This window comes from Accipiter gentilis, chromosome 23, assembly GCF_929443795.1.
Source record: "Accipiter gentilis chromosome 23, bAccGen1.1, whole genome shotgun sequence".
Lineage (NCBI taxonomy): Eukaryota > Metazoa > Chordata > Aves > Accipitriformes > Accipitridae > Astur > Astur gentilis.
This window is the reverse complement of record NC_064902.1, coordinates 4,310,909-4,332,378: the sequence shown is the minus strand read 5'-3', so window position 1 is coordinate 4,332,378 and position 21,470 is coordinate 4,310,909. Positions and strand designations below refer to the sequence as shown.

Genomic DNA, 21,470 nt, shown 5'->3' with positions numbered 1-21,470 from the left:
GTAATGCTAATTTTGTTCCAACACACATTGCTTGGCTTTCCAGCTACTGGGTGACTATGATATTAAAACAGTGCTCCCATTTGCTACTTAAAAATGTATGAATGCAATGCTACATTGTATTCTAATGAGTTCGTGCACTCACTAGTGCCCTTTGTGTGCTAGACTGGAGATTTTAGGTGTCCCTTGATTTGGTTATTGTTGTGGTATGTGAAGTGAACTCACCACTGTATCTTCTGAGTGTCATTGATCTTAGCTTTTCTCAAAGTCTAAATTTACAGCTTTGAGAAGAAATGATCTGTTGCACTGATAGTCAAAACTGGCTTTGCTAAGCGGTAATTTTGGATGGTAACAGCAGTTCTGCTCAGCACAGTGCCCCTCTTCAGCGTTTCAATTTCATTACTCATTGGGCTTTTAGAGAATGAGAAAAATGCTTTGACTGCTTTTGTCTGAGACTTTATCCCTTGGTGTGAAAGGATTTTGTTGCACTCCATTCTTTTTTCTGTCTTTATTGTCCTTTCCCTCAGTCTATTCTTCTGAAGGTTAAGAGGGATAATTTTTCATGGATTTAATCATTTCAGTTTTTAGACGCATTAATTAAATGCACTAGTTTAGATTCATTGTCCTTTTTGTATAGTGTCCTGTCTTCAGCCATTATCCAAAGATGCCCTCAAAAAACTTGCTATAGAGCTGCCAATGCCTAGCAATTAGCAATCCCTGGACCATGAGCTCTATCATCATTTTCAGAAACTGTTGGCATTAGTAATAGGCCTCTTTGTATTCATGTGTCCCATCCTTTTCTGTATTTTTTTTCTGTGTTTTTCTGAAGGGTGCATCCATTGTGGTGGTGTTTCCCTTGTCAAGATGAACATTGACATGAAAAGTTGTCCTAGTTTAATGCAGCTGTGAATAAAGAAAATGAGACTGGGCTGTATGTTATCAGTTAATAAAGAAATTAATGGTGACTGGTAAAGGCGTCTTAAGGAGTCTGAAGCCTGTCACAGTACTTGCACCTCAGATATTCCCCTATAGCTAAATCTTGCAAGGATATGACTGAGGGGTGAGGGAGCAGACTTGATTTTGATTGAGGAGCTCTTTCTGTAGGAGATGGAGTAAAGGAAGGCAATAGGCAGCTAATGGAGAAGGAGCTCTGGAAGAAACTTTCCTTTGGCTGCTGTATTGTTTTGTTGTGTATTTGCACAATACAGTTTAGTTGCTGGAAACAGCTTGTTGGAAAGCCTGACTGGCCAGTTAGAGCAAGGATTATCTGCCTTCTTTTATTTGATTTTGTTGTAAGCCCACAGAGATTTGTATAAAAACAGAGGAAAAAAAAAATCTTGTCTCTCTCTCCTGGGAAGTCAGCAATTATCTTTAAAACCATTCTTTTTAAAAACATGAGAGTATCAGTTAAATGCATTGCAAAGCAAAGAATGCATAAAATGTTAGTGCACTTCTTCCTCACACAAACATCACAAACAAAACTTTGCACTTGGTAGCTAAGGAGCAGCTTGACTTTATAATGCGTGATGCATAGACCCGAGTCAACTGGCTGTGCTACCTTCAGAAGGAAACTGCATAGCACGCTATGTTGCACTTAGTGCTGCTACCTTTTTCTTTTGGGATGCATGTTGTTCAGTTTTGATAGCCCACTGATTATTTTTGTTCAGAAAGGCTCACAAAGTGTTCTGGTTTAAGTTCAGGAACTTATCATTGTACGGTAGACTCTGTATAGAATACTGAGTGTTACATGTGTTGGTGTGGTGGGTTGACCCTGGCTGAATGCCAGGTGCCCCCCAAAGACGTTCTATCACTGCACAGGGCAGAGAAAAATATAACAAGGGGCTCATGGTTCAAGATAAGGACAGGAGAGATCACTCACCAGTTAACCGTCACAGGCAAAACAGACTCAGCTTGGGGAAAATTAACTCAATTTATTACAAATCAACCAGAGCAGGGTAATGAGAAATAAACCCAAATCTCAGAACACCTTCCCTCCACCCCTCTCTTCTTCCTGGGCACAACTTCACTCCCGGATTCTCTACCTAGTCTCCCCCACCCCCCCAGCGGTGCAGGGGGACGGGGAATGGGGGTTATGGTCAGTTCATCATGTTATTTTCTGCCGCTTCATCCTCCTCAGGGGGAGGACTCATCACACTCTTCCCCTGCTCCAGCGTGGGGTCCCTCCCATGGGAGACAGTCCTCCACAAACTTCTCCAATGTGGGTTCTTCCCACGGGCTGCTCCAGCGTGGGTCCCTTCCACCGCGTGCAGTCCTTCAGGAGCACACTGCTCCAGTGTGGGTCCCCCATGGGGTCACAAGTCCTGCCAGAAAACCTGCTCCGTGGGCTCCTCTCTCCACAGATCCGCAGGTCCTGCCAGGAGCCTGCTCCAGTGTGGGCTTCCCACGGGGTCACAGCCTCCTTCGGGCACCCATCTGCTCCAGCGTGGGGTCCTCCCCGGGCTGCAGGTGGAGATCTGCTCCTCCGTGGACCTCCCTGGGCTGCAGGGGGACAGCCTGCCTCACCAGGGTCTTCATCACCACGGGCTGCAGGGGAATCTCTGCTCCAGCACCTGGAGCATCTCCTCCCCCTCCTTCTACACTGACCTTGGTGTCTGCAGGGCTGTTTCTCTCGCATGTTCTCGCTCCTCTCTCTGGCTGCAGTTTCTGTGTGTCCCAGCAACTTTTTTTCCATCTTAAATATGTTATAACAGCGGCGCTATCACTGTCACTGATGGGCTCGGCCTTGGCCAGCGGTGGGTCCATCTCAGAGCCGGCTGGTGTTGGTTCTGTCGGACACAGGGGAAGCTTCCAGCAGCTTCTCACAGAAGCCACCCCTGTAACCACCCCCCTGCTACCAAAACCTTGCCACACAAAGCCAGTACAGTTGGCATTAAATGTTTGCCTTTAGACAAGCTTAGGTGAAAGAAGGGAGATAACTCATGATTGTAGGCACGACTGTCTTCCTAATTAATTGCCTCCTCTGCAACTTCCTATACTGTTGTGTTGAAAGTGAATAGGAAAGGCGTAAGTGGAGCAGGAGGGCAAGGGTCAGAGGAGAAGAAATAGAGCACAGTCACAGGAGGTGTCATATCTTGTCTCTAACTCTTCCCCTCAATATAAGTAAGTCCCTTTGATAAATAGGGTTAGAGAGTAAGGGGTTTTTTAATCCTACTTACTGATACATATTCTGTATTGCTGATAGCTTAGAAATGTCTCCTTCTCCAACAAAATTTGAAGTAAAATTTCACCTTCATTTAGTTCTAGGATATGTAGTTTCATTGTCTTGTGTGATGCTTTTGCCAAATACAATCTGCCACACGATATCAGAGCACTCTATTTCAGTTCAAAAGACATCAAAATTAAAGCTCGCAGAACAAGACGAACCTGTATTAAAAACTCTGTAAACTCATTGTACTTCCAGATTAACATGACACTAAAATTCACCTGCTCAGGCATCTCATCATATGTAGATGCATCTACAGTCAACTTAAAAAGCTTTAGTAACATTTCAATTTGCATACAAGCCCTGTACTTCTAGTGCCTGCTCAGACTGAGTCACAGAAGTTTCACAGATATATTACTGTTACACTTTCTTTTCAGTAGATTGCAAAAGTATACTTGATTTTTGTTAAGAGGTGCCGAAGGTGAACCTTTTGACTTCATCTTTTTGTTGCTTTCATTTGTTTGGGGTTTTTTTTAATTTCATATAGAAAAGCTTTGAGTTCTGATCAATGAGCTGTTTAATAGCTTCTGCTTCATTCATTTTGTTTATTACAACTTTCATTTGTAATCTTTTGAGAGATTTAATTGTGGCAGGGGTACAAAAGTGAACACTATGACTTCTGTCCTGGAAAGAATTGAAATTTGCCTTAGCTTTCCAGTGGAGCTTAGCATTTGTGGATTTCTGTATGTGGCTGAATATATTCTTGGATTGTGGTTACTGAAGCAAATCTTCATTAAATCAAATGGCAGGTCAGTCAGGAAAGCTTTTACATTCAAGTTTGAGTTCTTCAAAAGAAAGGAACTAACTGTAGAAAACCGAAATAGCAAAGCCCTTTATATATCATTGGCTGCATCAGCGATGCAAATCGAACTGAACCACCTCTTGACCTAGGTCCTGCGAAGTGGAAGGCTTGTTATTATGTTTTAGCTAGGTTGTGAGCGTGCCAAGCTTTGTAGTCTTTGCTGGCTGCTTCTTCAAAGCCTTTTACAATTCACTGCCAAATCAGGGTTGACGTTAGTTATGTCATCTGGCCTACATTTTAAACACCGCAGTCTGCTTGCTATATCTTAGTAATAATAGCTGATGAAAGGTCAACTGAGAATGGGCTTATCTCAATTAATCTATTGACTGAAGAAGCTGGTTGACCAGGTGGAGGTTGAATAATTGTGATGGCTGTCTGCAGCTGCTGGAGAGTGGAAAGAGACTGTGGTCTGGAGTAAATGAGTGCTGTAGCTGAAGTGGTTTTTCATTTCTACGTGTAATGCCTTGGTACATGAAGTAGCCAACTTCATTATTGCTGTGGATTATTTTCATCATTGTAAAATATACTGTGGATCAAAAGGCAATATCTGCCAGATCTGGCTTGAGGGAGCTGGTAACTACAGGGACTAGGGGGTAGGCCTGGAGGTACAGGATGAGGACCACAAAGGATCTGGAAACCCTGCCCTGTTGCTCTACAAGTTGGCTCACCTGTGTTGGTTTTATCTAGGAAAGGAGAATTCAGCTAGCTATGGAGCACTTGCTTATTTAACGTTTGTTTATACGCTTGCTTCTGGTGTGGTCTCCTTGATCAAGGTGGACAAATTGCTTTAGAGTGCAATGCCTATGAAATAGTTGCTGCATTTTACGAAAGGTAAATGAGCTCTAAGCATTGTGGAGGGCGACAGTTCAACGCTGCCAGCTTTGGCAGGCAGGGTCACTGCAGGTTCTGTTTTACGCTACATAAAACTTCAGTTTTTTGTCCCTGAAGCCTGTGGTTTCCCCCATTTTGTCAGAGCAGCAATACAGAAACCTCTAAGACTTAAAAAAGCAGCCTGACTTGATGCAGGCTTAGACAGCGCCTTTTTCTTTGAGGAAAAGGAAGCAATTCTGTGAATGTGCTGAGAGTGACTGATCTGCAGCTGTCCCCTTCTCCTTCCCCTTCCCACCCCCAGTAGCCTTTGGGCAAGAAAGTGGGTAATCTGGAGTGATAATTGGTTAAGGTATGGATTTATTCCCCTAATAATTTTGTTTAAATCTTTTCTAAGATACCATTGTTGTTCAGTTATGTTCAGGAAAGCCTGAAGTGACCCTCTTAATTATTTTTTTTTTTTCTTACTACTACAGGAAATTAAAAATTTAAATGGAGGCTGGCCAGGAAAATAAACGGTGATGTTGTCCATGTGTGGTTCTTGGTCAGTTAGATTTGCCTACAGGCCAACAAAGATTGAGAAATACAGATTTAAAGGCTTTGGATCATTAAGACATTCAGAAAATGGGATTTCTTATGTGGAGTTCCAGAATTTGATTGATTAAAACAACCTGCCTTCTGAAAAATGCCATGCAGGCCTGTGTGCTAAACGTACCCACCAGAGACTTGTGTCTAGGAACATGGCACAGTGGTTGTCGGTTCCTTTGCCATGCAGTAGTAGCCTGCAGGTGTTGACTACATGTATGTATGTGTGTGCACACACATATAAAGTATGTGTGTATATATATGAACGTATATCTATATGCACAGATGCACATGCACGTATCCTCTCTACTAGCTGAGAGAAAACACATATATTCTGAAGAAGTCGTCATTTCTCTGATGAATAAAACTACAATGCTGTAAAATGCATATTTTCCTATACATATTTGGTATTAGTGAAGGCTGAGATTTTGCTATTTTTGTCTAGTCATCACATTTTCTATTTAATATTTAATTTCTTTTTCCAGGGATGGATATTTTAACCAGTATTTTGTTTTTCTATAACTTGGTACTTGTCTCTCTTTGTAGGATGATTACAGAGTCTGCATGGATTTTAATATCATTCAGAAAGATTCTGTGCCCGTTTGTCCCGTTGATGCATCAGGCTGCTTCACAGCAGAAGTGACTGACTTTGCTGGACAGTATGTGAAGGTTAGTGGTCTTGGAGAAAGTAAATTACTACTTTATTCAAGATAAATTTTATATATGGTAGAAGTGTTCTTTTCTTTCCCTAAGTGGCTTTTTCTTCAGTGTGTCTTTGGTATCTGGATAAATCAAAATGTATTTTAACATTTGCAACAATGTTGCAGTTGTTTATTACAATATCTGAAGAATAAAGAATTTTGAAATGTAATACTGTGTACCTAGTACCAAAAGGGAAGAAGAGTATCCGCTGTTTGCCTCTACTGCAGAAAGAGTCTCACTTTTCCCTTGTTTCTTTTGGAAATGTTACACATGCAGTCTCTAGGCAAGTGTGCAGAGGCCTCCCTTGCCTCCGGACGACTTCTGAATTCACAGATATCATCAAGTTTATACCAGCCAGTTAGTGTAACATGACATGTTAGAGGAGAGAAATCCAGTCATTTTCCCCACTTGTGGGACGTGTTGCAATGTGAATTTACTTGCCAATAGATGCAAGAGAATCCATGTAAAAGGAACCCACAGGAACTCCAGATTGCTACAGACGCAAATCCATAGAAAGCAGTCCCTCTTTAATTCTATGTGCTAAGAAAACAAATTGGTTTTAGTCGGTTTCCTGCTGCTACAGTTTGGTAGCAAAGCATGTTCCTGTAAGTGCCATTTACTTGAAAAAGACTTAAAAAACTTATATTGCATTTGAACTCAAACAGCTGTCGTTGCTTCCTGCTATATATTAAGTCAAATAAGAGAACACTGGAGGCTACACGTTTAGCTTCTTGCTGGCAGGAATCTTAACTTGAAGCTCTTGGAAAATACTCTTATGATGCTAAATTATTATGCTTATGAATATTGCTGTATCATAAATCTTTGTATTTTTATTCCTTTCTTAATGTCATGTTGATACCTGTTTGTTCAGTAGATTTTCTTTGTTTATCAATATACAACTTTCACTTCCAGTTTAGAATATGAATCCTGTTTAAGTTAGTAAGGTATTACAAAAGATGCTTCAACTTCTGTAACTATAGTCACATTAGAGGAATGTGTTGTCGTGAAGTCTAAGTATTAGGTAAGAAGCACTATGTGACTTCCTGACACAAAATCAGGAGACTCAATGAAAGATTTAAGATATTAAATAATATGAGTTCTGGCTTGTATTAGGGCTGCAGAAAATCTGAATTTTGTACAGAGTTGTGTTTACGTAGAAACAGAGTTAAGAGCAAAAAAAGGACAGATGCTGTATACCAGGATTTGTAGAGCAAGTAACTTTCCAAATGTAGTGATTTACAGTGCCTCTGCAGTAAATGCATAAATTGTATAGAAACTTTTTGGAATTTTTGTGTGTGTAAATGCTGGATTATTTGTAGGGCTTTTCTTAATCTGGGTATTGGAGACAAATCCTGTAGTAGTTTATTGAAGTAGTGAAATTTGTATTCCAAGGACAATTTTTTGTTCTGTCTTTTTAGGATGCAGATAAGAACATCATTAAAGTACTGAAAGAGAAAGGCAGACTGGTTCACAGCAGTAGTTTTAAGCACAGCTATCCTTTCTGCTGGAGGTAAGGAGAGAAGTGCATATGGCTTTAAGACTGAGGGTTCTAACTGAATAGTTCTTCAGGTTTGTCTCATTTTTCCCCTCCCTTGACCTACTTAATTTTTTTTAAACAAGACTAAAAGTAACAGGAATCAAGAATATTGAATTAGGAGAGCTCCAATTTTGGTTTAGTAAATTAATTTTTTTTTTGCCATAAATCTAATGAATTTAAGTGTAGTGCTGACTTTTTTTCTATTATGATTTTACAGGTGTGTTTTTGTAGTTTGAATTTCTCATTCTTCAGTGTTGCACGTAGTACTGCTAACTACCCTTTGAAGGTGGCTATAATAAGTCTAAAAAGCTTATTTTCTAAGCAGCTAAGTACTGAATGGTGGAAGAGGACACTTTTGTGCCCTTTGAATTGTATCCAAATAAGTAGATCGCAGAATGTCTTCAAATGTTTGTGTTCAAACTTTCCATATTTCAGATAAAATGGCTATATTATAGCTGTAAACATAGTTAACTTCTTTTTAACCTTGTAAAATTACTTCTTTGGAGTCTGGTAGAGCCCAGTTGCTTATAATGTGGAAATGTCTGTATTGTTGATTAAAATCAAAGTTAGGATTTATCCACTGCAGTGGGTAGTAAGTGTAATACAGAAATATGTTTTTTCTGCTCAGTCATTCCTCAATGGAGTTCACAAACAACGGTTATGTCTCTGATCAGAAATAGCAGTTGACATGTTTATATAATGTCTTTGGGGACTTCTTAGAAATGTTTGTTTTTGTCAACTAGAAATTCAAGATTAGCTCTGGAATGTCAAAGAGGTGGTTCAGCACAGTGGCCTGTCACGAATCTTCCTTGTTAGACTAGGGATTCTGCAGAGTTTGAAGGAAGACTCCATGTGCAAGTCTCCATGGGCCTTCAGTATAGTAAGCTAACATAAGCAGTTTTGGTTATGAGAAATACAGGCTAGACAAATTTAATCTAGAAATGAAGCATGTTTTTATTTGTGTCCTGTTTGGTTTTAAACATATACGATTATTATTGCAAAATTGAGAAAACACTGAACAATGTCAAATTTAAAAAGAGAAACTTCAGTAAACTTTTAGTAGGAATATTGTATTAAATTGTTTTATTGCAAGTAAAAACACACTTCAAAAAATACCTAATTTCATATCTGAAATGACTTGAACATTTTAAGTCACATCTGATGCATACAGCACCTGTACTGAAATAACTATGATAAAAGCTTTTCTGTCTGTCTAGCTTTAATGCTAGTAGATGAAGTGTGCATTTATCTTTGATCTATAGCAAGAATAACCTTTACTTGCTCTTGAATAAAGTGATTGGTTTGTTTCTAACAGCTACCTAGAGGAAGACGGGGAATTACTCTGCAAGTGTTAACGTCCTTGATGATTTGGGACAGTTTTGGAAAAATGGCAGCCCAAAACCAAGCAATACTGGTGTTTTTCTTACGTAGCAATTCAAATGTACAGTCATGGCCTTCTGAGACGAGCTAGTAATGCAAAAATGCTGATTCTGTAGAACATACTTAATCCTGCCACTCTGTTGACATTTTTGTTGATTGATGATAAGTTGCAGGCAGTACCTAGCAGCAAATTATCTGGTGGGAAGAACAGAATAATGGATCCTACTTGAAAAGCTCATTTCACTGCCATCACAAATCAAACCATAATTAGAATATGCTAAAAGTAGAAGAGTAGTTCTTAACTTCAAACATAGTTGTAAGTTATTTTGATTAATGGACAAAAACTTTGAAATCAGTCTCTTCTACTTAATGTACTGTTGTTCATGCTTTTTCCTGAAACTAGGCAGTTGTTGAATCCTCAGTATTTTGAGATGTTTTCCCTCTTTTTACCTATCATCAAATTAGGGTCCTTCTCTACATTTTCTTGTTATTGTGATATGTAGTAATTTTCTGTCAACTAAACTTTAAAATCTGAGAGAGGAACAGTAACAACTTGGTAAGTACACAGCAGATAGTTTTCAGTTCGAATTCCCCTTCATTGGAATTGCTGAAGATGGAGATCATTGGTCTAAACTGCTTTATGTACATGTGAGATCTTGAGAGTCTATATGGTCTAGGTAGCAGTTTAACAGCTGAAATAGCAGAGGTAACTAACATGACAGCTGAAGTGTCCACAGCAGCTACTGTGTGCCATTCTATTAGGAAGCAATGTTGGGAAGCTCTATTATTGACAGATACAGATCTTTGTCTTTTTCAAGCAAAGCCAAGAAGCATCTTAGCACATTGTCAGTTATCTATCATTTGTTTTCTAAATTAAGAGAAAATGGGATGGGAATAAGATCACAATAACTTACTCTAAACAGCTGTGCAGTCCAAAACAGATATGAGAAAACTATTGGGAGTGTGTAGTGTCCACAGAGAATGATCTTGCTCTTTTCAAGTATAAAGATTGTGTTTCAGAGAATTCTAATAATTGTGGCACTGCTAGGGAACAGGCAATTTGCTCAGGTGCTTTGATTCCTCTGATACGATTCTAAAGGATGTATTTATAAGGGGAACAAAACATCGTTCAGTTCAGACAGAGATAAATGTTTAGGCAGGAATTTTGTAAGCTTCAATCTCTGATTTAAGGTCTGCCTGGGTGGTTTTTCCCTTGTCTTCTATTGTTGGAAACAACCCAGTAATGGGTATTTCTCATTTGATTCTACAGCAAAGAATTGAATCTGATTTCCTCAACCTTCTCACCACTCACGAGGGGCAGAAATGTGTAAGATGTCACTGGCTGGGCAGATTTTCAGTATATTGTTCTTTTTGCCTCCTGTGGAGGCACTGCTTGGCACTACAGCTAGAAGAAAGAAAATGTTCAGGGAAACTGTGCCATCTCCCCTTACTTACTACCTTAGTGTAGGTGGAATCAGTGCTCTGTGGGTGCTTTGGAATAGTTACCAAGTGTTATAAACCTACAGTGTTGGGTTGAAAGCCTGGGAAATGATTAGAGCTTCATCTGCTTGTTTCTCTTTCATAGATACCTTCTGTCTGAAGCTACTTTTGCACTAAAGCTTGTCTTCAGTCAGCCCCACCTCTCAGCTGCTTTCTCCTGATGGAGGCTGGGTACCAGTTTATTGTCCCAGCATTCTCTCTGCAATATTTTAAGACCATGTGAGAAACTGTTATTACTGGGTTTTATTCTTCTTGTTTCCAGTAACTCAGTATCTTGTATGCGATGGCAATTCATCATTCTTCAGCACATGGGAAGCAAGATGCTCAGTGAAACTTTTTTTATGTGATCTTGCTGCTGTGTGAGGAGTTAACTGTTCCCTTTGTTTAGGTGTTAGGACTTAAATTTCAGAAGCAGAACATCCTAGCTTAGTATGTTTGCGTTTAATAGATAGAAATCTACTATGTTATTATTACTACTTTGAGGTCTTACCATTTCCTGTAAGGTTATAGATACTTCAACTCTTAAAAGATACAGATTGAAATGTATAGCTTATAGTTAAAAGGAAAAATCTTTTGAAATACAGTATTAAGAGAAGCAATGTGTTTTTTATTATTGGGCTTTATGCAATGTGAGTGCAGTTTTTTAAGGTTTGAGCAACCTTTGCTGTGTTGTTTGTTTGGTTTTTTTTTTAATTCTGTTGGTTAGGCAGGTGTACCTTTAGGAAGTGCTTCCACAGTAGCAATTTTAATTTACTTCATAATCTCCAATAGTTTGTGCACTTCAAATGAGTCCTTGCTATGGATATAAATAAAATGAACTAAACTTTTAAGATGGGTTGTTTATAGTAACAACTGCATGTAGGAGGTAACAGTAGTTTCTCAGGGTCTTTGCTTGCAAATTATTGTTGAGCAAGCGTATTTCCAAGTTCTGAGGCAAAGCAACTTAAACAAAAGGAATATTTTAAGAAACATTTTGCGGGGTGGATTGATACTAAGGGAGAATGAGCTTCTTGTCCCAGTGTTGTTGAAGCTGCTCTGTACCCCTAGACAGATTCCATCCCTGAGGGCACAGTCTCCCTTTTAAAGTTGGAATAATGGGATGGATGTGAAGGATTAGAAATGTCTGAACTCTCTTATAATGACTTTTACACACTATTTCATCACTGGATCCTTTAGAAGGATGTATGCTACATGAACAATCTATCAAGACCTTAAGGAGTCGTATTATGGAACTGACAAATAAGAGGTCAGGTTGAGTCACAATGCAGTCAGATGCTTGGAGGTACTAATATTACTAGGTAATTTAGGGAGTTTTTCAGTCTGTACGCTCTGCCCTATAGTGCTACCATTTCTAAGCAATCCCAAGTTCTGAAACTGCTCCCACACCATATGGCTTTTGTTTCATTGAATGTTGAAGTAAGGAATATATTAAGATGTCTTTATAACTTCTTACTTTTATATACTTACCTGGATCTCTTTCCTTCTGGAATGGGACATTCTTATAGTTAACCCTGGGTTAAATGCAAATAATAAAAACATAGCGTAATTTTTTCTAGTTTTTCAGGTTGATATACACATAAAAAAAGATACAGAATGAGCTCACATGGTAGACTTGAATACGACTCATTTTAATAGTTACTGAAGTTCATATTATACTATGTAGGAACATAAATTCCAAATTGAAGTATCGTTTATATGTTCTCATGATTCCTCTTGCTATACAAACTCCTTAAATTGATGGGTTTGAAGGCTTTCCAAAAAAATTTTTTTAGGATTTGACTTTAAAATAGTAGATCACGTAAGTGTAACAGTTTGTGTAATATAAAAAACAAAACAAAACCCAACCTTTGTAACTGTGATAATATTTCAGGAACAATGAATTCAATTTGTGGAAAGGGGACTGTCGTGTGCAAAAATACATTTTTAAAGAGTACTTTATAAATAATGTAGCACTGAAAATGTTTTTGTTTGTTTTGCTCCCTTCCCATCACCTTCCCTCTACAGGTCAGACACTCCGTTGATCTACAAAGCTGTGCCAAGCTGGTTTGTAAGAGTGGAGCACATGGTGGAGAAGCTACTAGAGAATAATGCACAATGCTACTGGTAATGTCTCCTGCATTTTTGTGTTTTGTTTTTTTTTTTCTTTGCCCAGGATTGGGGGTGCATGCGTGTGGGAGCGTGTGTGTGTGTATGCTGGAACTCCACAAAGCTCTGTTTCACTGTTGGTGTGCTCACTTAACTTCATGTTGCCATTCTGTCTTTCTGAACCAACGTTACTGGAATGGGGCTAGTAACCAGTTTTAAGTAGTGTTTTATCTCAGGTTTCACAAATGTGCCTCAAACTGGTAGAGTAATGGGATAGTCTTCCTGGCATAAACAGATAAAACCTGCTTAATTGCATATCAGCCTAGTGCTTGAACATCGTTGTGTACTATTCCTTTCTTGTGTTGAGAAGGCATTCTTTGCTTGTGTAAAATCCCAGAAATACATTTTAGGGGGTGTAAGTAAGATTGAATATGTACTAATAATCTATAGTGAAAAACATTACTGGATCATTAAAAGTATTCTGAAATCATGTTATACAATCTTAAGCAATTCAGCATGGGAGAAACTGCAAAGGAAAGTCAATCTGCAGAAGCATGGAAGTGCACAGTTAAGCCTCCCAAAAGGGTCCACTAGAGAGAAGAATCTAGGCAGCTAAATTCTGGGTATATATTGTTCTAAATTAAACTAATTTTTAGATGATGATAAGTTGGGTTTTTTTTCCTTTTCATCTAGTTACTGCAGATAAGGTTGATTACTTTATCATAGGTTTATCTGAAGAAAAAACCCAACACCCCCACCCTGACCCACCTTCCCCCCAAACCCCCCACCAAAACCCCCAACCCAGCTGCCCTAGCTTGTGTAATACTTGTAAGTAACTCAGTTTCAGAGGTTGAAATAAAAATTCTCTACAAATGGCAAAAATTAAATCTTTAAATGTGTATAGGGAATGTGAAAAATATTTGTGTGAAATTTATGTAGAAAAGAACAGATAAGTTTTAGATAATTTAAAAGCACTATTAAATTAGCAGAAAGAGGGAACTGTTGGTGACAGTAGCCATTTTGAGAGTCAATTGTGTGTTTATGGTGTGTTAGTAACGAAAGGACCCTATCTTCTCCACCTCCATAACCTTTATTTTTGTTTCCTTTCCTCCCATAAAAAAACTTGTGACTGAGAAGTTGAGACCAGGTGGGGAAAATGTGGAGGTTACAGCCTCATTCAGTTGTACTGTGTGCTGTTTCAGTTGTCATTCAGTCCTTCCGTATGAGGACTGTAGGAGAGTTGGGATTCTACCACTGTGCCTCTGCTCAGCAACTGAAATGATTTTAAAGAAGGTGACTCAGTTTTCAGTGAACAATTACAGCTTATGCTGTGTTTTTTCATGGACAGTAGTTAGCAATTAAGTTCTCCATGAGCAGCTTTTGCATAACTGCTTACGTGGTACAAGCACTGTAAATATTGAAATATGTGGGAAAAGTTAGTGATCCATGATACAGACTGTCCAAAAATGCTGCAGCGTTGGCTTGCTAATCAGCACATGCCCAGTCTGGATATGTAAGAAGATTTTATAGATTAGTAAGTGTTGCTTTCTGTTTTCCATAACAGAACATACTGTGATCCTTCTTTGGGGGAAAATAAGCTGGAGAGGGGGTGAAAGTGTTTGTTCTTAGCTTTAATTAGCTTTCTCAAGATGCTTTTACTGTTTTGATGGCTGACAGTAGACCTGCATACTTAATTTTCACACAAATGTAAGAAAAATGTAATGATCCTATTAAGGAAGTGTTTGAATGTTTGAGGTAGTTTTGCTTTTCCAGAAGGAAAGCTTTAAGAAGAAACTAAGTGACCTCCACTCGTCCAGGAGACATTAGTAAGAATGAATAAACAGTTTGAACCCTACCTCATCTACATATTTGTGTTTTAAGTGGTGCTTTTTCTAAGTGTTGAATAGTGGAGATACAAGTGGAACCAAACGTGAGAGCAAAGGTTGCAAAGGTTGGGTGGAAAGACGAGGTGAATGTATGAATTGGCAATATTCAATATGCTGTGGTATTAAAGTAACCATTTGTCCTTTAGGTAATTCTTGAATCTCAACAGAATTCCTCAGGATGTTTCTCAAAACAGTACGGTCTTAAAGATTTTAGGGATCTTTTTATAGGGAATATGGCTCCAAGTAGAGATGTATTATCACCAAATGATTAGTAAAATAATATTAATACATATCTTCAGTATGTGATTTCATAATTACTAGTTTGAATACTTGATGGCTTCTGTTACATAAAGATGGCTTTTAAAATCTGGCTTTTTAAAAGAAAAAGGCATTGCTTTTAAGGTTTTCTTCCTATGTTCTCCACTGATGTCAGTTTTGTTTGGGGTGTAACTTCTTAAGCTGGTTTAGAGAATGCTAACCTTCTTCAGTATTCATTTATTTAAATTTTGGGAACTCCATCCTTCACAAAACCTACTTTTATTTTTGCTTTTGAAGAGACTTGGTCTCTGAAAGTGTCACAGGAATAATACCTAGCTTTTTAAAAATTTATTTTTGGACTCTCTGGGGCTTCAGCATGTCCTGAAAATGAGAAAATTTGGGATAAATGCTTTTCAGACTATATTAACCTTTGCAAAATGAGTTTGACTGCATTGCTTTTTTTATTCCTATAAATGACTGATAGGTATATTGTCCCTTAAGAATAGCTGCACTCTTTATAGATACCCTTTTTGATGAAATAGATTAAACATAGTTGGACAAACTTTGCAACCTGATTGCATTTCTAATTAGTTTTTTAATGAATTAGCCTACTGATAAAGCCATACTTATTCAAAATTATTAAAGCCATCAACTGTATCTTCATTTTTCAAAATGAACTTAACTATAGCTTTCAAGAATGATTACATGAGTAATGTCCCAGCATTTTTGCAAAATCAGAAACCAAAAAAAATATGCTCTTCTTTCTCCCAACCTTATTCTGATCAGAGTGGAAAGTAACTTGTGCTGGATGTTGCTGAAAATGAAGAATTGGAATAGTATTCTTAAGAGGCTGTGTTTCAGTCTTTAATCCAAGATCCCTTACTGAATGTTAATGTACTCTACCACACCACTGGCAGAAAAGATTATTTAAAATAAAAAAAAAAAATAAAAAAAAAAGGGGGGGGGGTATCTCTTATTTCGTACTCAGACAACCTAATACTGGTTGGTATTTGAGATATACCAAATACTGTGGTATTTGAGATAAGAGGGGCAAATTCAGCTGTTGTACCATTCAGACCGTGGTTTCCTGTTATGTTGATATGGATAATTAGATGCAGCACCACAGCTGGGTCCCTGGTGTAAGTGGTCTGGATGTCAGTCTTAATTGTTGTAACTCTTGTCTTATAGAATGATTTGTTGAAAGAGCATTTCCTATATAACCACAGACAAGCAACTAAACCATGCCACCTTAGATTCCATTTTATAATATAACACTAATTCCTATCATCACAGAGTTCAAAGTTGGTATAAATTACAAATTTATAAGTTAATGTAAGGAGTAAATTAGTGCGATTTATACTTATGTTTCTAAACTATTGTAGCTTACAGTTCTAGCGATGTATGTATTATTTTTATACTTGCGGGCCGATAGAAAAGGTTCTGTGTAGTTTGTATTTAAATACCAGCTTTGAACTCTTTATGGTTTTTTTACTTTTATTTTTTTAAAAACTTCCCTCACTTAAAGTTGTCCTTCAGCAGCTCCTGAAAGATGTACCTCAAGCTGTTGACAAGTTTCTAGTGTTAGAGACTATTGCACAGTTCTGACATTACTTACATAAGATGCACAGCACTTGGTATAGTGGAAAAATGAGCATCAGTGGAAGGAAAGCGGTGACGAAAGACAGTAAGGGACTTCAAAGAAGCCAAGTCTTTTGTTCTTGCATTTTCTTGGCGTTGAAAAATGCAAGCATTGTAGTAAAGAGCTTGATGTATAGGTCCATAGTTGAAGGTATCCTTTTCTACCTCTCATCACTTGAACTGCTAGTTCTTATTTGAAAATACCACACAGAACACATCCAATAGGCCTTCTTGCTAGAAGAGAATTTCCTGGTTTACAAAGTGTGAATTTTGCACATATTCCTGCTGTTCCTGTATGAGCGCTCAGACCCAGTGTCTTCACGTGTGTCAAACACGTTAATCTTTTGAGAAGCTTTTGATCTTGGTCTTTCTAATCTTCGACCAGCCACTGCCTTTGCTGAACAGCAAACTGTCTCCCACCTTCTGAAAGGTGTGATTTGATCACAAATGAAGCCTATCTTGAATCGTAAACCCTAAGGCTGCTAGGGTGTGCTGAAGATGGGCTGCAGAGCCCATCCGCAATGGAAAGCTTAATGCTTGTTGTACTAAACTTGTCATTTTTGTCCAGATGAGAAATCCCAGTCTGTAGCAGGGGCAACAGAATTTAAGTCATAACAGAATTGTAGCATAATGGAGGAAAATCAGTTACTGAGTCCTTTGTTTTCCTCCTTTTACTTTTTTTTTAGACTGTCTCATAGGGTATTTTCTTTCCTAGTTTGTTAGCATTAATAAATACGTTTTATCTGAACAGTTTTAAATGCATCGTGTGTGTGTGTGTGTATTTCTATCCCTCCCCCCCCCCCCCCCCTTTTTTTTTCTTTCTTTAATATGACTATGCAATTGTAACTCTTCTTTTTGAATCATCGATCGCGCTTTCCTTACTCGGGAAACGTGAATACAAATCCGGTCTTCTGTCTAGTAGCGGTTGTGAGGTGTATAGCAACGGGCAGTCACTAGATGGCAGCATTTCCCGAGGAAGAATTCGAACTAGTGTCATTGCCTACAGTAGGAGGTGAAAAAAAAAAAATTGCTGCAGGGTTAGCTTTGTGTTTGTCTAATTTAAAGCCGCGTAAGTCAGGAGATTTTATTACTGGCTCTTATCAGACATAGTTGAGGATTAGAAGTGAATTTTGAGGCTTGTTCCAGTTGATTTTGATGGCTTGTGTTCTGCCGTGTCCTAATTTTGCTGTTTCCTCTCAAAGCCTTTTGAGCAGAGATTGCCAGTTATGTCATGAATACAGCAGGTATCTTTTCAGTCCCAGTGAATGGTCATCAAAAGCTTGCTGTTTGGTCCAAGTAATACCTCACTAAATGAAGACTCCAAATGCCAGTTCACTAAGCAGTTATCGTACCATATTCTTAGGCAGCTGGTAAATCTAGCTGCATGTGCAGTATGTTGAATGCCTGCCACTGTTACTGGAATGCAGGCATATTTATACATATAAATTGAAATGAATCCGAAGTGGTAATGCTGTGTAAAAGTACTTTGTAACTATAAATGTTAGAATATTCTGAAGGAAACTATGCAGAAAGAAGAGAAGTGAAAGCGTCACTTCTCCCTGGCTTCAGGACACGGGGATTTTTGCCATCATTGGTATGATTAAGAATTTTAATAGCAATTAGCATGGTGTCTGGGTCATACAAATAAAATATATCAGGATTTTTTTAATAGGAGCGTAACAAAGAATTGGAGGTCACGGCTTCACTTAATCTTGACTTGTCAAGCAGCTGTGCACTGCTGACGGCAGGGTTATGATGCAGACTGCAGCAGCATTGCAGTCTCACGCTAAAGTGTTTGTTGCTATGGGAACCAGGATAAAAGAGTGAAGAAAAACATTGCTATATCAACATGATTGAAAGCACTATTCATTTAGCAAATGTAAGCTGCATATAAGCAGAAAATTCTCTTGCACTGGTGGAGGCAACCTGAACTTGTGTGGGATATATGGTTATGCACCATTCTAATAAGGTTTCCTGAATTGAGGAGGAGAGAGTCTGCTGCAGTGGAAATTCTGCGTGCTTTGCAAACAGCTGACCTTTCCTCTCTCTTCCCCTTTTGTCCCTCCCGCCTTCCCCAATGTTTAATTAGGTCCATGATATAGATTGGCACTAATTAGAGTGTCAAAAGGGCATGAGTAGTTGCTTATTTTATCTCCTTGAATTAAAAACCATTAAAAATCAATTTGAGGGCATGTTGAAGGAGGCTTGTTATTAGAGTAAATTAACATAATGGAATTTAAGACTTTGTCTTCTAAGGATTGGTTAATGTTTAAGAAGAAAATTCTACACCTAAAACAAAAAAACCCAACTGTTATGCTATGAATTTAAATAAATCCCTACATATTTAGTTAAATTACATGGGATAACCACTTAATCAGCTTTGGTTTTGCTGTTACAACTCGGCTATCTTCTGGAAGAATGACTTCCTCCTTTCCAGGCAGAGAAGTGATTCCTGCTTTCAGGTGTGACTTAAAAAGTTACCAGGTTGCTAAATGAAAGGATAGAACTGGGACTATCTTCTCAGAACCAAACATACCAGGTGCTGTGTGTTAATCTAGTATTAGATTTCTCAATTCACACTATTTAAGCTAGTGGTTTGTTTATCAACTTCATAGTCTAACTCTTATGGGACTGTTTTTCAAACAATTCATAAGCTAAAAGCTTCCTTCAATTAGTAATTATGAAGTAAATCTTACCCAATACATGAAGTCTCTGGTTTTTCAAAGATTGTAGTGAATAAAATCAGCTGATGAGAAGAATGTTGAAGAGTGAGAAAGGATTAGTATATCTTTATGTAACGTCTTAAACAGCTTTTAATGTTAAATTGATGATAAAACATGTGAGGCTTCTGCTGTGGCAGTTTTTGACAGCTGTTTATTTCAGCAGTGATGTTTGTGTTTACAGAAAAGAGGGAAAGTACTGCTTTGAGACAGAATTCCCGTATCCATGACTAGGGCAAGGTGAGCCAAGACACAGAGTCATGCAGAGCACATCCGAGCTTTGAAATGGAATAATAAGTTGAATTCAGTATTTGCAATTGTGTTATGATCACAAGAGAGATACTTCAAAATATATGTACAGAAAAGGAACAGGTGTCTTAATCCCTTTAATAAGTGTCCTTCTGGATTATGTAATTTTTTTTTTCAGTCAGAAAGCAAATACACTGATTTTAATTGGTGCTGTTCCTTGGGTATTAATTGGTGATGAGAATTCACTAGCTCAGCAGATAACTTACTGTTACTGCGCCCATTCATGCTCTGTGATTGAAGATGGTCGCTAATTTGCTATTTTCAAATCCATGCCCGCTTTGCTCGTGTGACTTGGATGCTGAGTGGTACATAGACTTTGAAGGCAAAGATGACAGATTCTGTTGTGATAACCTAATAAATGTTGTTAAAGTACTGCATTTTGTTTTGTTCTTCATGGGTTGTTTTTGCTTCTCAAATGGAATTTTTATTTTAGATGCTAAGAAAATGGGTAGCTACTAAGAAAGGATGTGGGAGTTCACTGTGCAGAGGACTTAGCAATGCATAAATTTAGCAAAACACCAAATCTGCATTAAAAAATAGGAATAAAGAGTCAAAAACGGACATACAAATTTGGAGCAAATTAATAACTTTCATAATTTCTAACTTGTTACGATGGAGTTTTGAAGTTGGGAGAATAAGATAGAAATTAGCATTCAAACAGGTTGAAACTGATGTACTTCCATTCAAAATCTTCCTAATTTATGATTTGACAAATCAATATTTATTCCTTTGTGTTGTGAAGTTCAGTTCCCTGAACTTTCCAACTGCTGAAACGTCTGCATCCCGAAGTTTATTTAGCGCACTATCCTGGGTGCCAAGAAAGTAGAAATAGCTATTATCCCACACTATTCTACACACATGAATCAAGAGCTTCATAACCTGCTGAGACAGCAGTCTCCTTAACCTTGCTAAATGTTTGAGAAAGAAGTATGATATCCTATCTGTGTCATTTTGCAGAAAAATTTGAAGGTCAAAACCAACACAAATTGTAGGCCAGTTGAGAAATAAAAAAACCTGTTCCTAACAGCAGAGTTTTAGGAGTAACAGCACAGTTTTAGGAGCTGCAGCAGGATTGCATTAGGAGAGAAGTTGCTGCTTTGATTTCACTTGCAACTTTGTGGAACTATTTGATGCTGGAGCTTGACCTTTTCTGAGATCTGAATCCACTCGGTGCTATTAGCAGTGGGTTGCTCTAAATGGGCTGTAGCACTAGTCACCTTGCTTGTCACACCCAACTGCAAATTCAGTGGTGACCAGCATAAAACTGAAATTTGTGCTTTCAAGCTGAAGGGGGTTTGTGATGGAGACCTGCTTAAACGTGAAAAGCATGTGTATTGGCATGTGGGAAAGGGCTTTTTTCATATATCTTTGTGTTGTAGAATAGGAATATTTATGTGGGTGGCCTTGCTTTTGTTTTGTCTCTTTTATTCTTTTTAAAGCTTCTAAATATCCTTGCTGTGAGGGCAGTTTTGATGCACAGAGGTCAGCGTTTGGCAAACTGTGCAGCCGTTAACTTTCAGGGGACTGTCAGCTTCTGGGTTTAGGCAAGCGGTGTTTAACACAGCCCAAAATTGTCTGAAAGCTAAGGACCAGCGTCAGTAGTGATCCATAGTTTTGTCACGGTCTTATCAAAGTCACAATTCTGTTTGCAATGTACTTTGGTATACAGATGGGAAAATTAACTGGGAGTTATTAGGAAGACTGTGGGCTGATAGATTAAACACAGTATAGTGTAGTCTTGGGGTGAGGCCGAGTTTCTTCAGTTACTGCATGGGAGAAAAGGGAGCAGAATTCACCAGAGGGCAGCATTCCTCAGGCTGTCCTCGCTCTCCTTAATTGCATAAACCAAACTATTTTTATGCAAATTTAAGAAATCATTGCTTTGTATAGATGGAAGAGTAAAAAATGCTTCCTTAACTAATAATATATACCTGGGGCAGGATGTTATCTTTATTGAAATTTAACCAGAGAAGTATACCGAGGAAATATCTAAGAGAAGAGGATTAAAAAGAAATGGAAA

At 38.2% G+C, this 21,470-nt stretch overlaps 1 protein-coding gene across 2 annotated transcripts in view; it reads left to right on the top strand.

Moving 5' to 3' along the window:
• IARS1 (isoleucyl-tRNA synthetase 1) overlaps window positions 1–21,470 on the top strand; it is a 113,750-nt gene that overhangs the window by 29,624 nt on the left and 62,656 nt on the right. For both annotated transcript variants that reach the window (XM_049826141.1, XM_049826139.1), the window contains exons 12-14: window positions 5,982–6,104; window positions 7,556–7,647; window positions 12,559–12,657. In XM_049826141.1, the coding sequence (XP_049682098.1) occupies window positions 5,982–6,104; window positions 7,556–7,647; window positions 12,559–12,657 (314 nt within the window). The remainder of the gene's footprint in view (window positions 1–5,981; window positions 6,105–7,555; window positions 7,648–12,558; window positions 12,658–21,470) is intronic.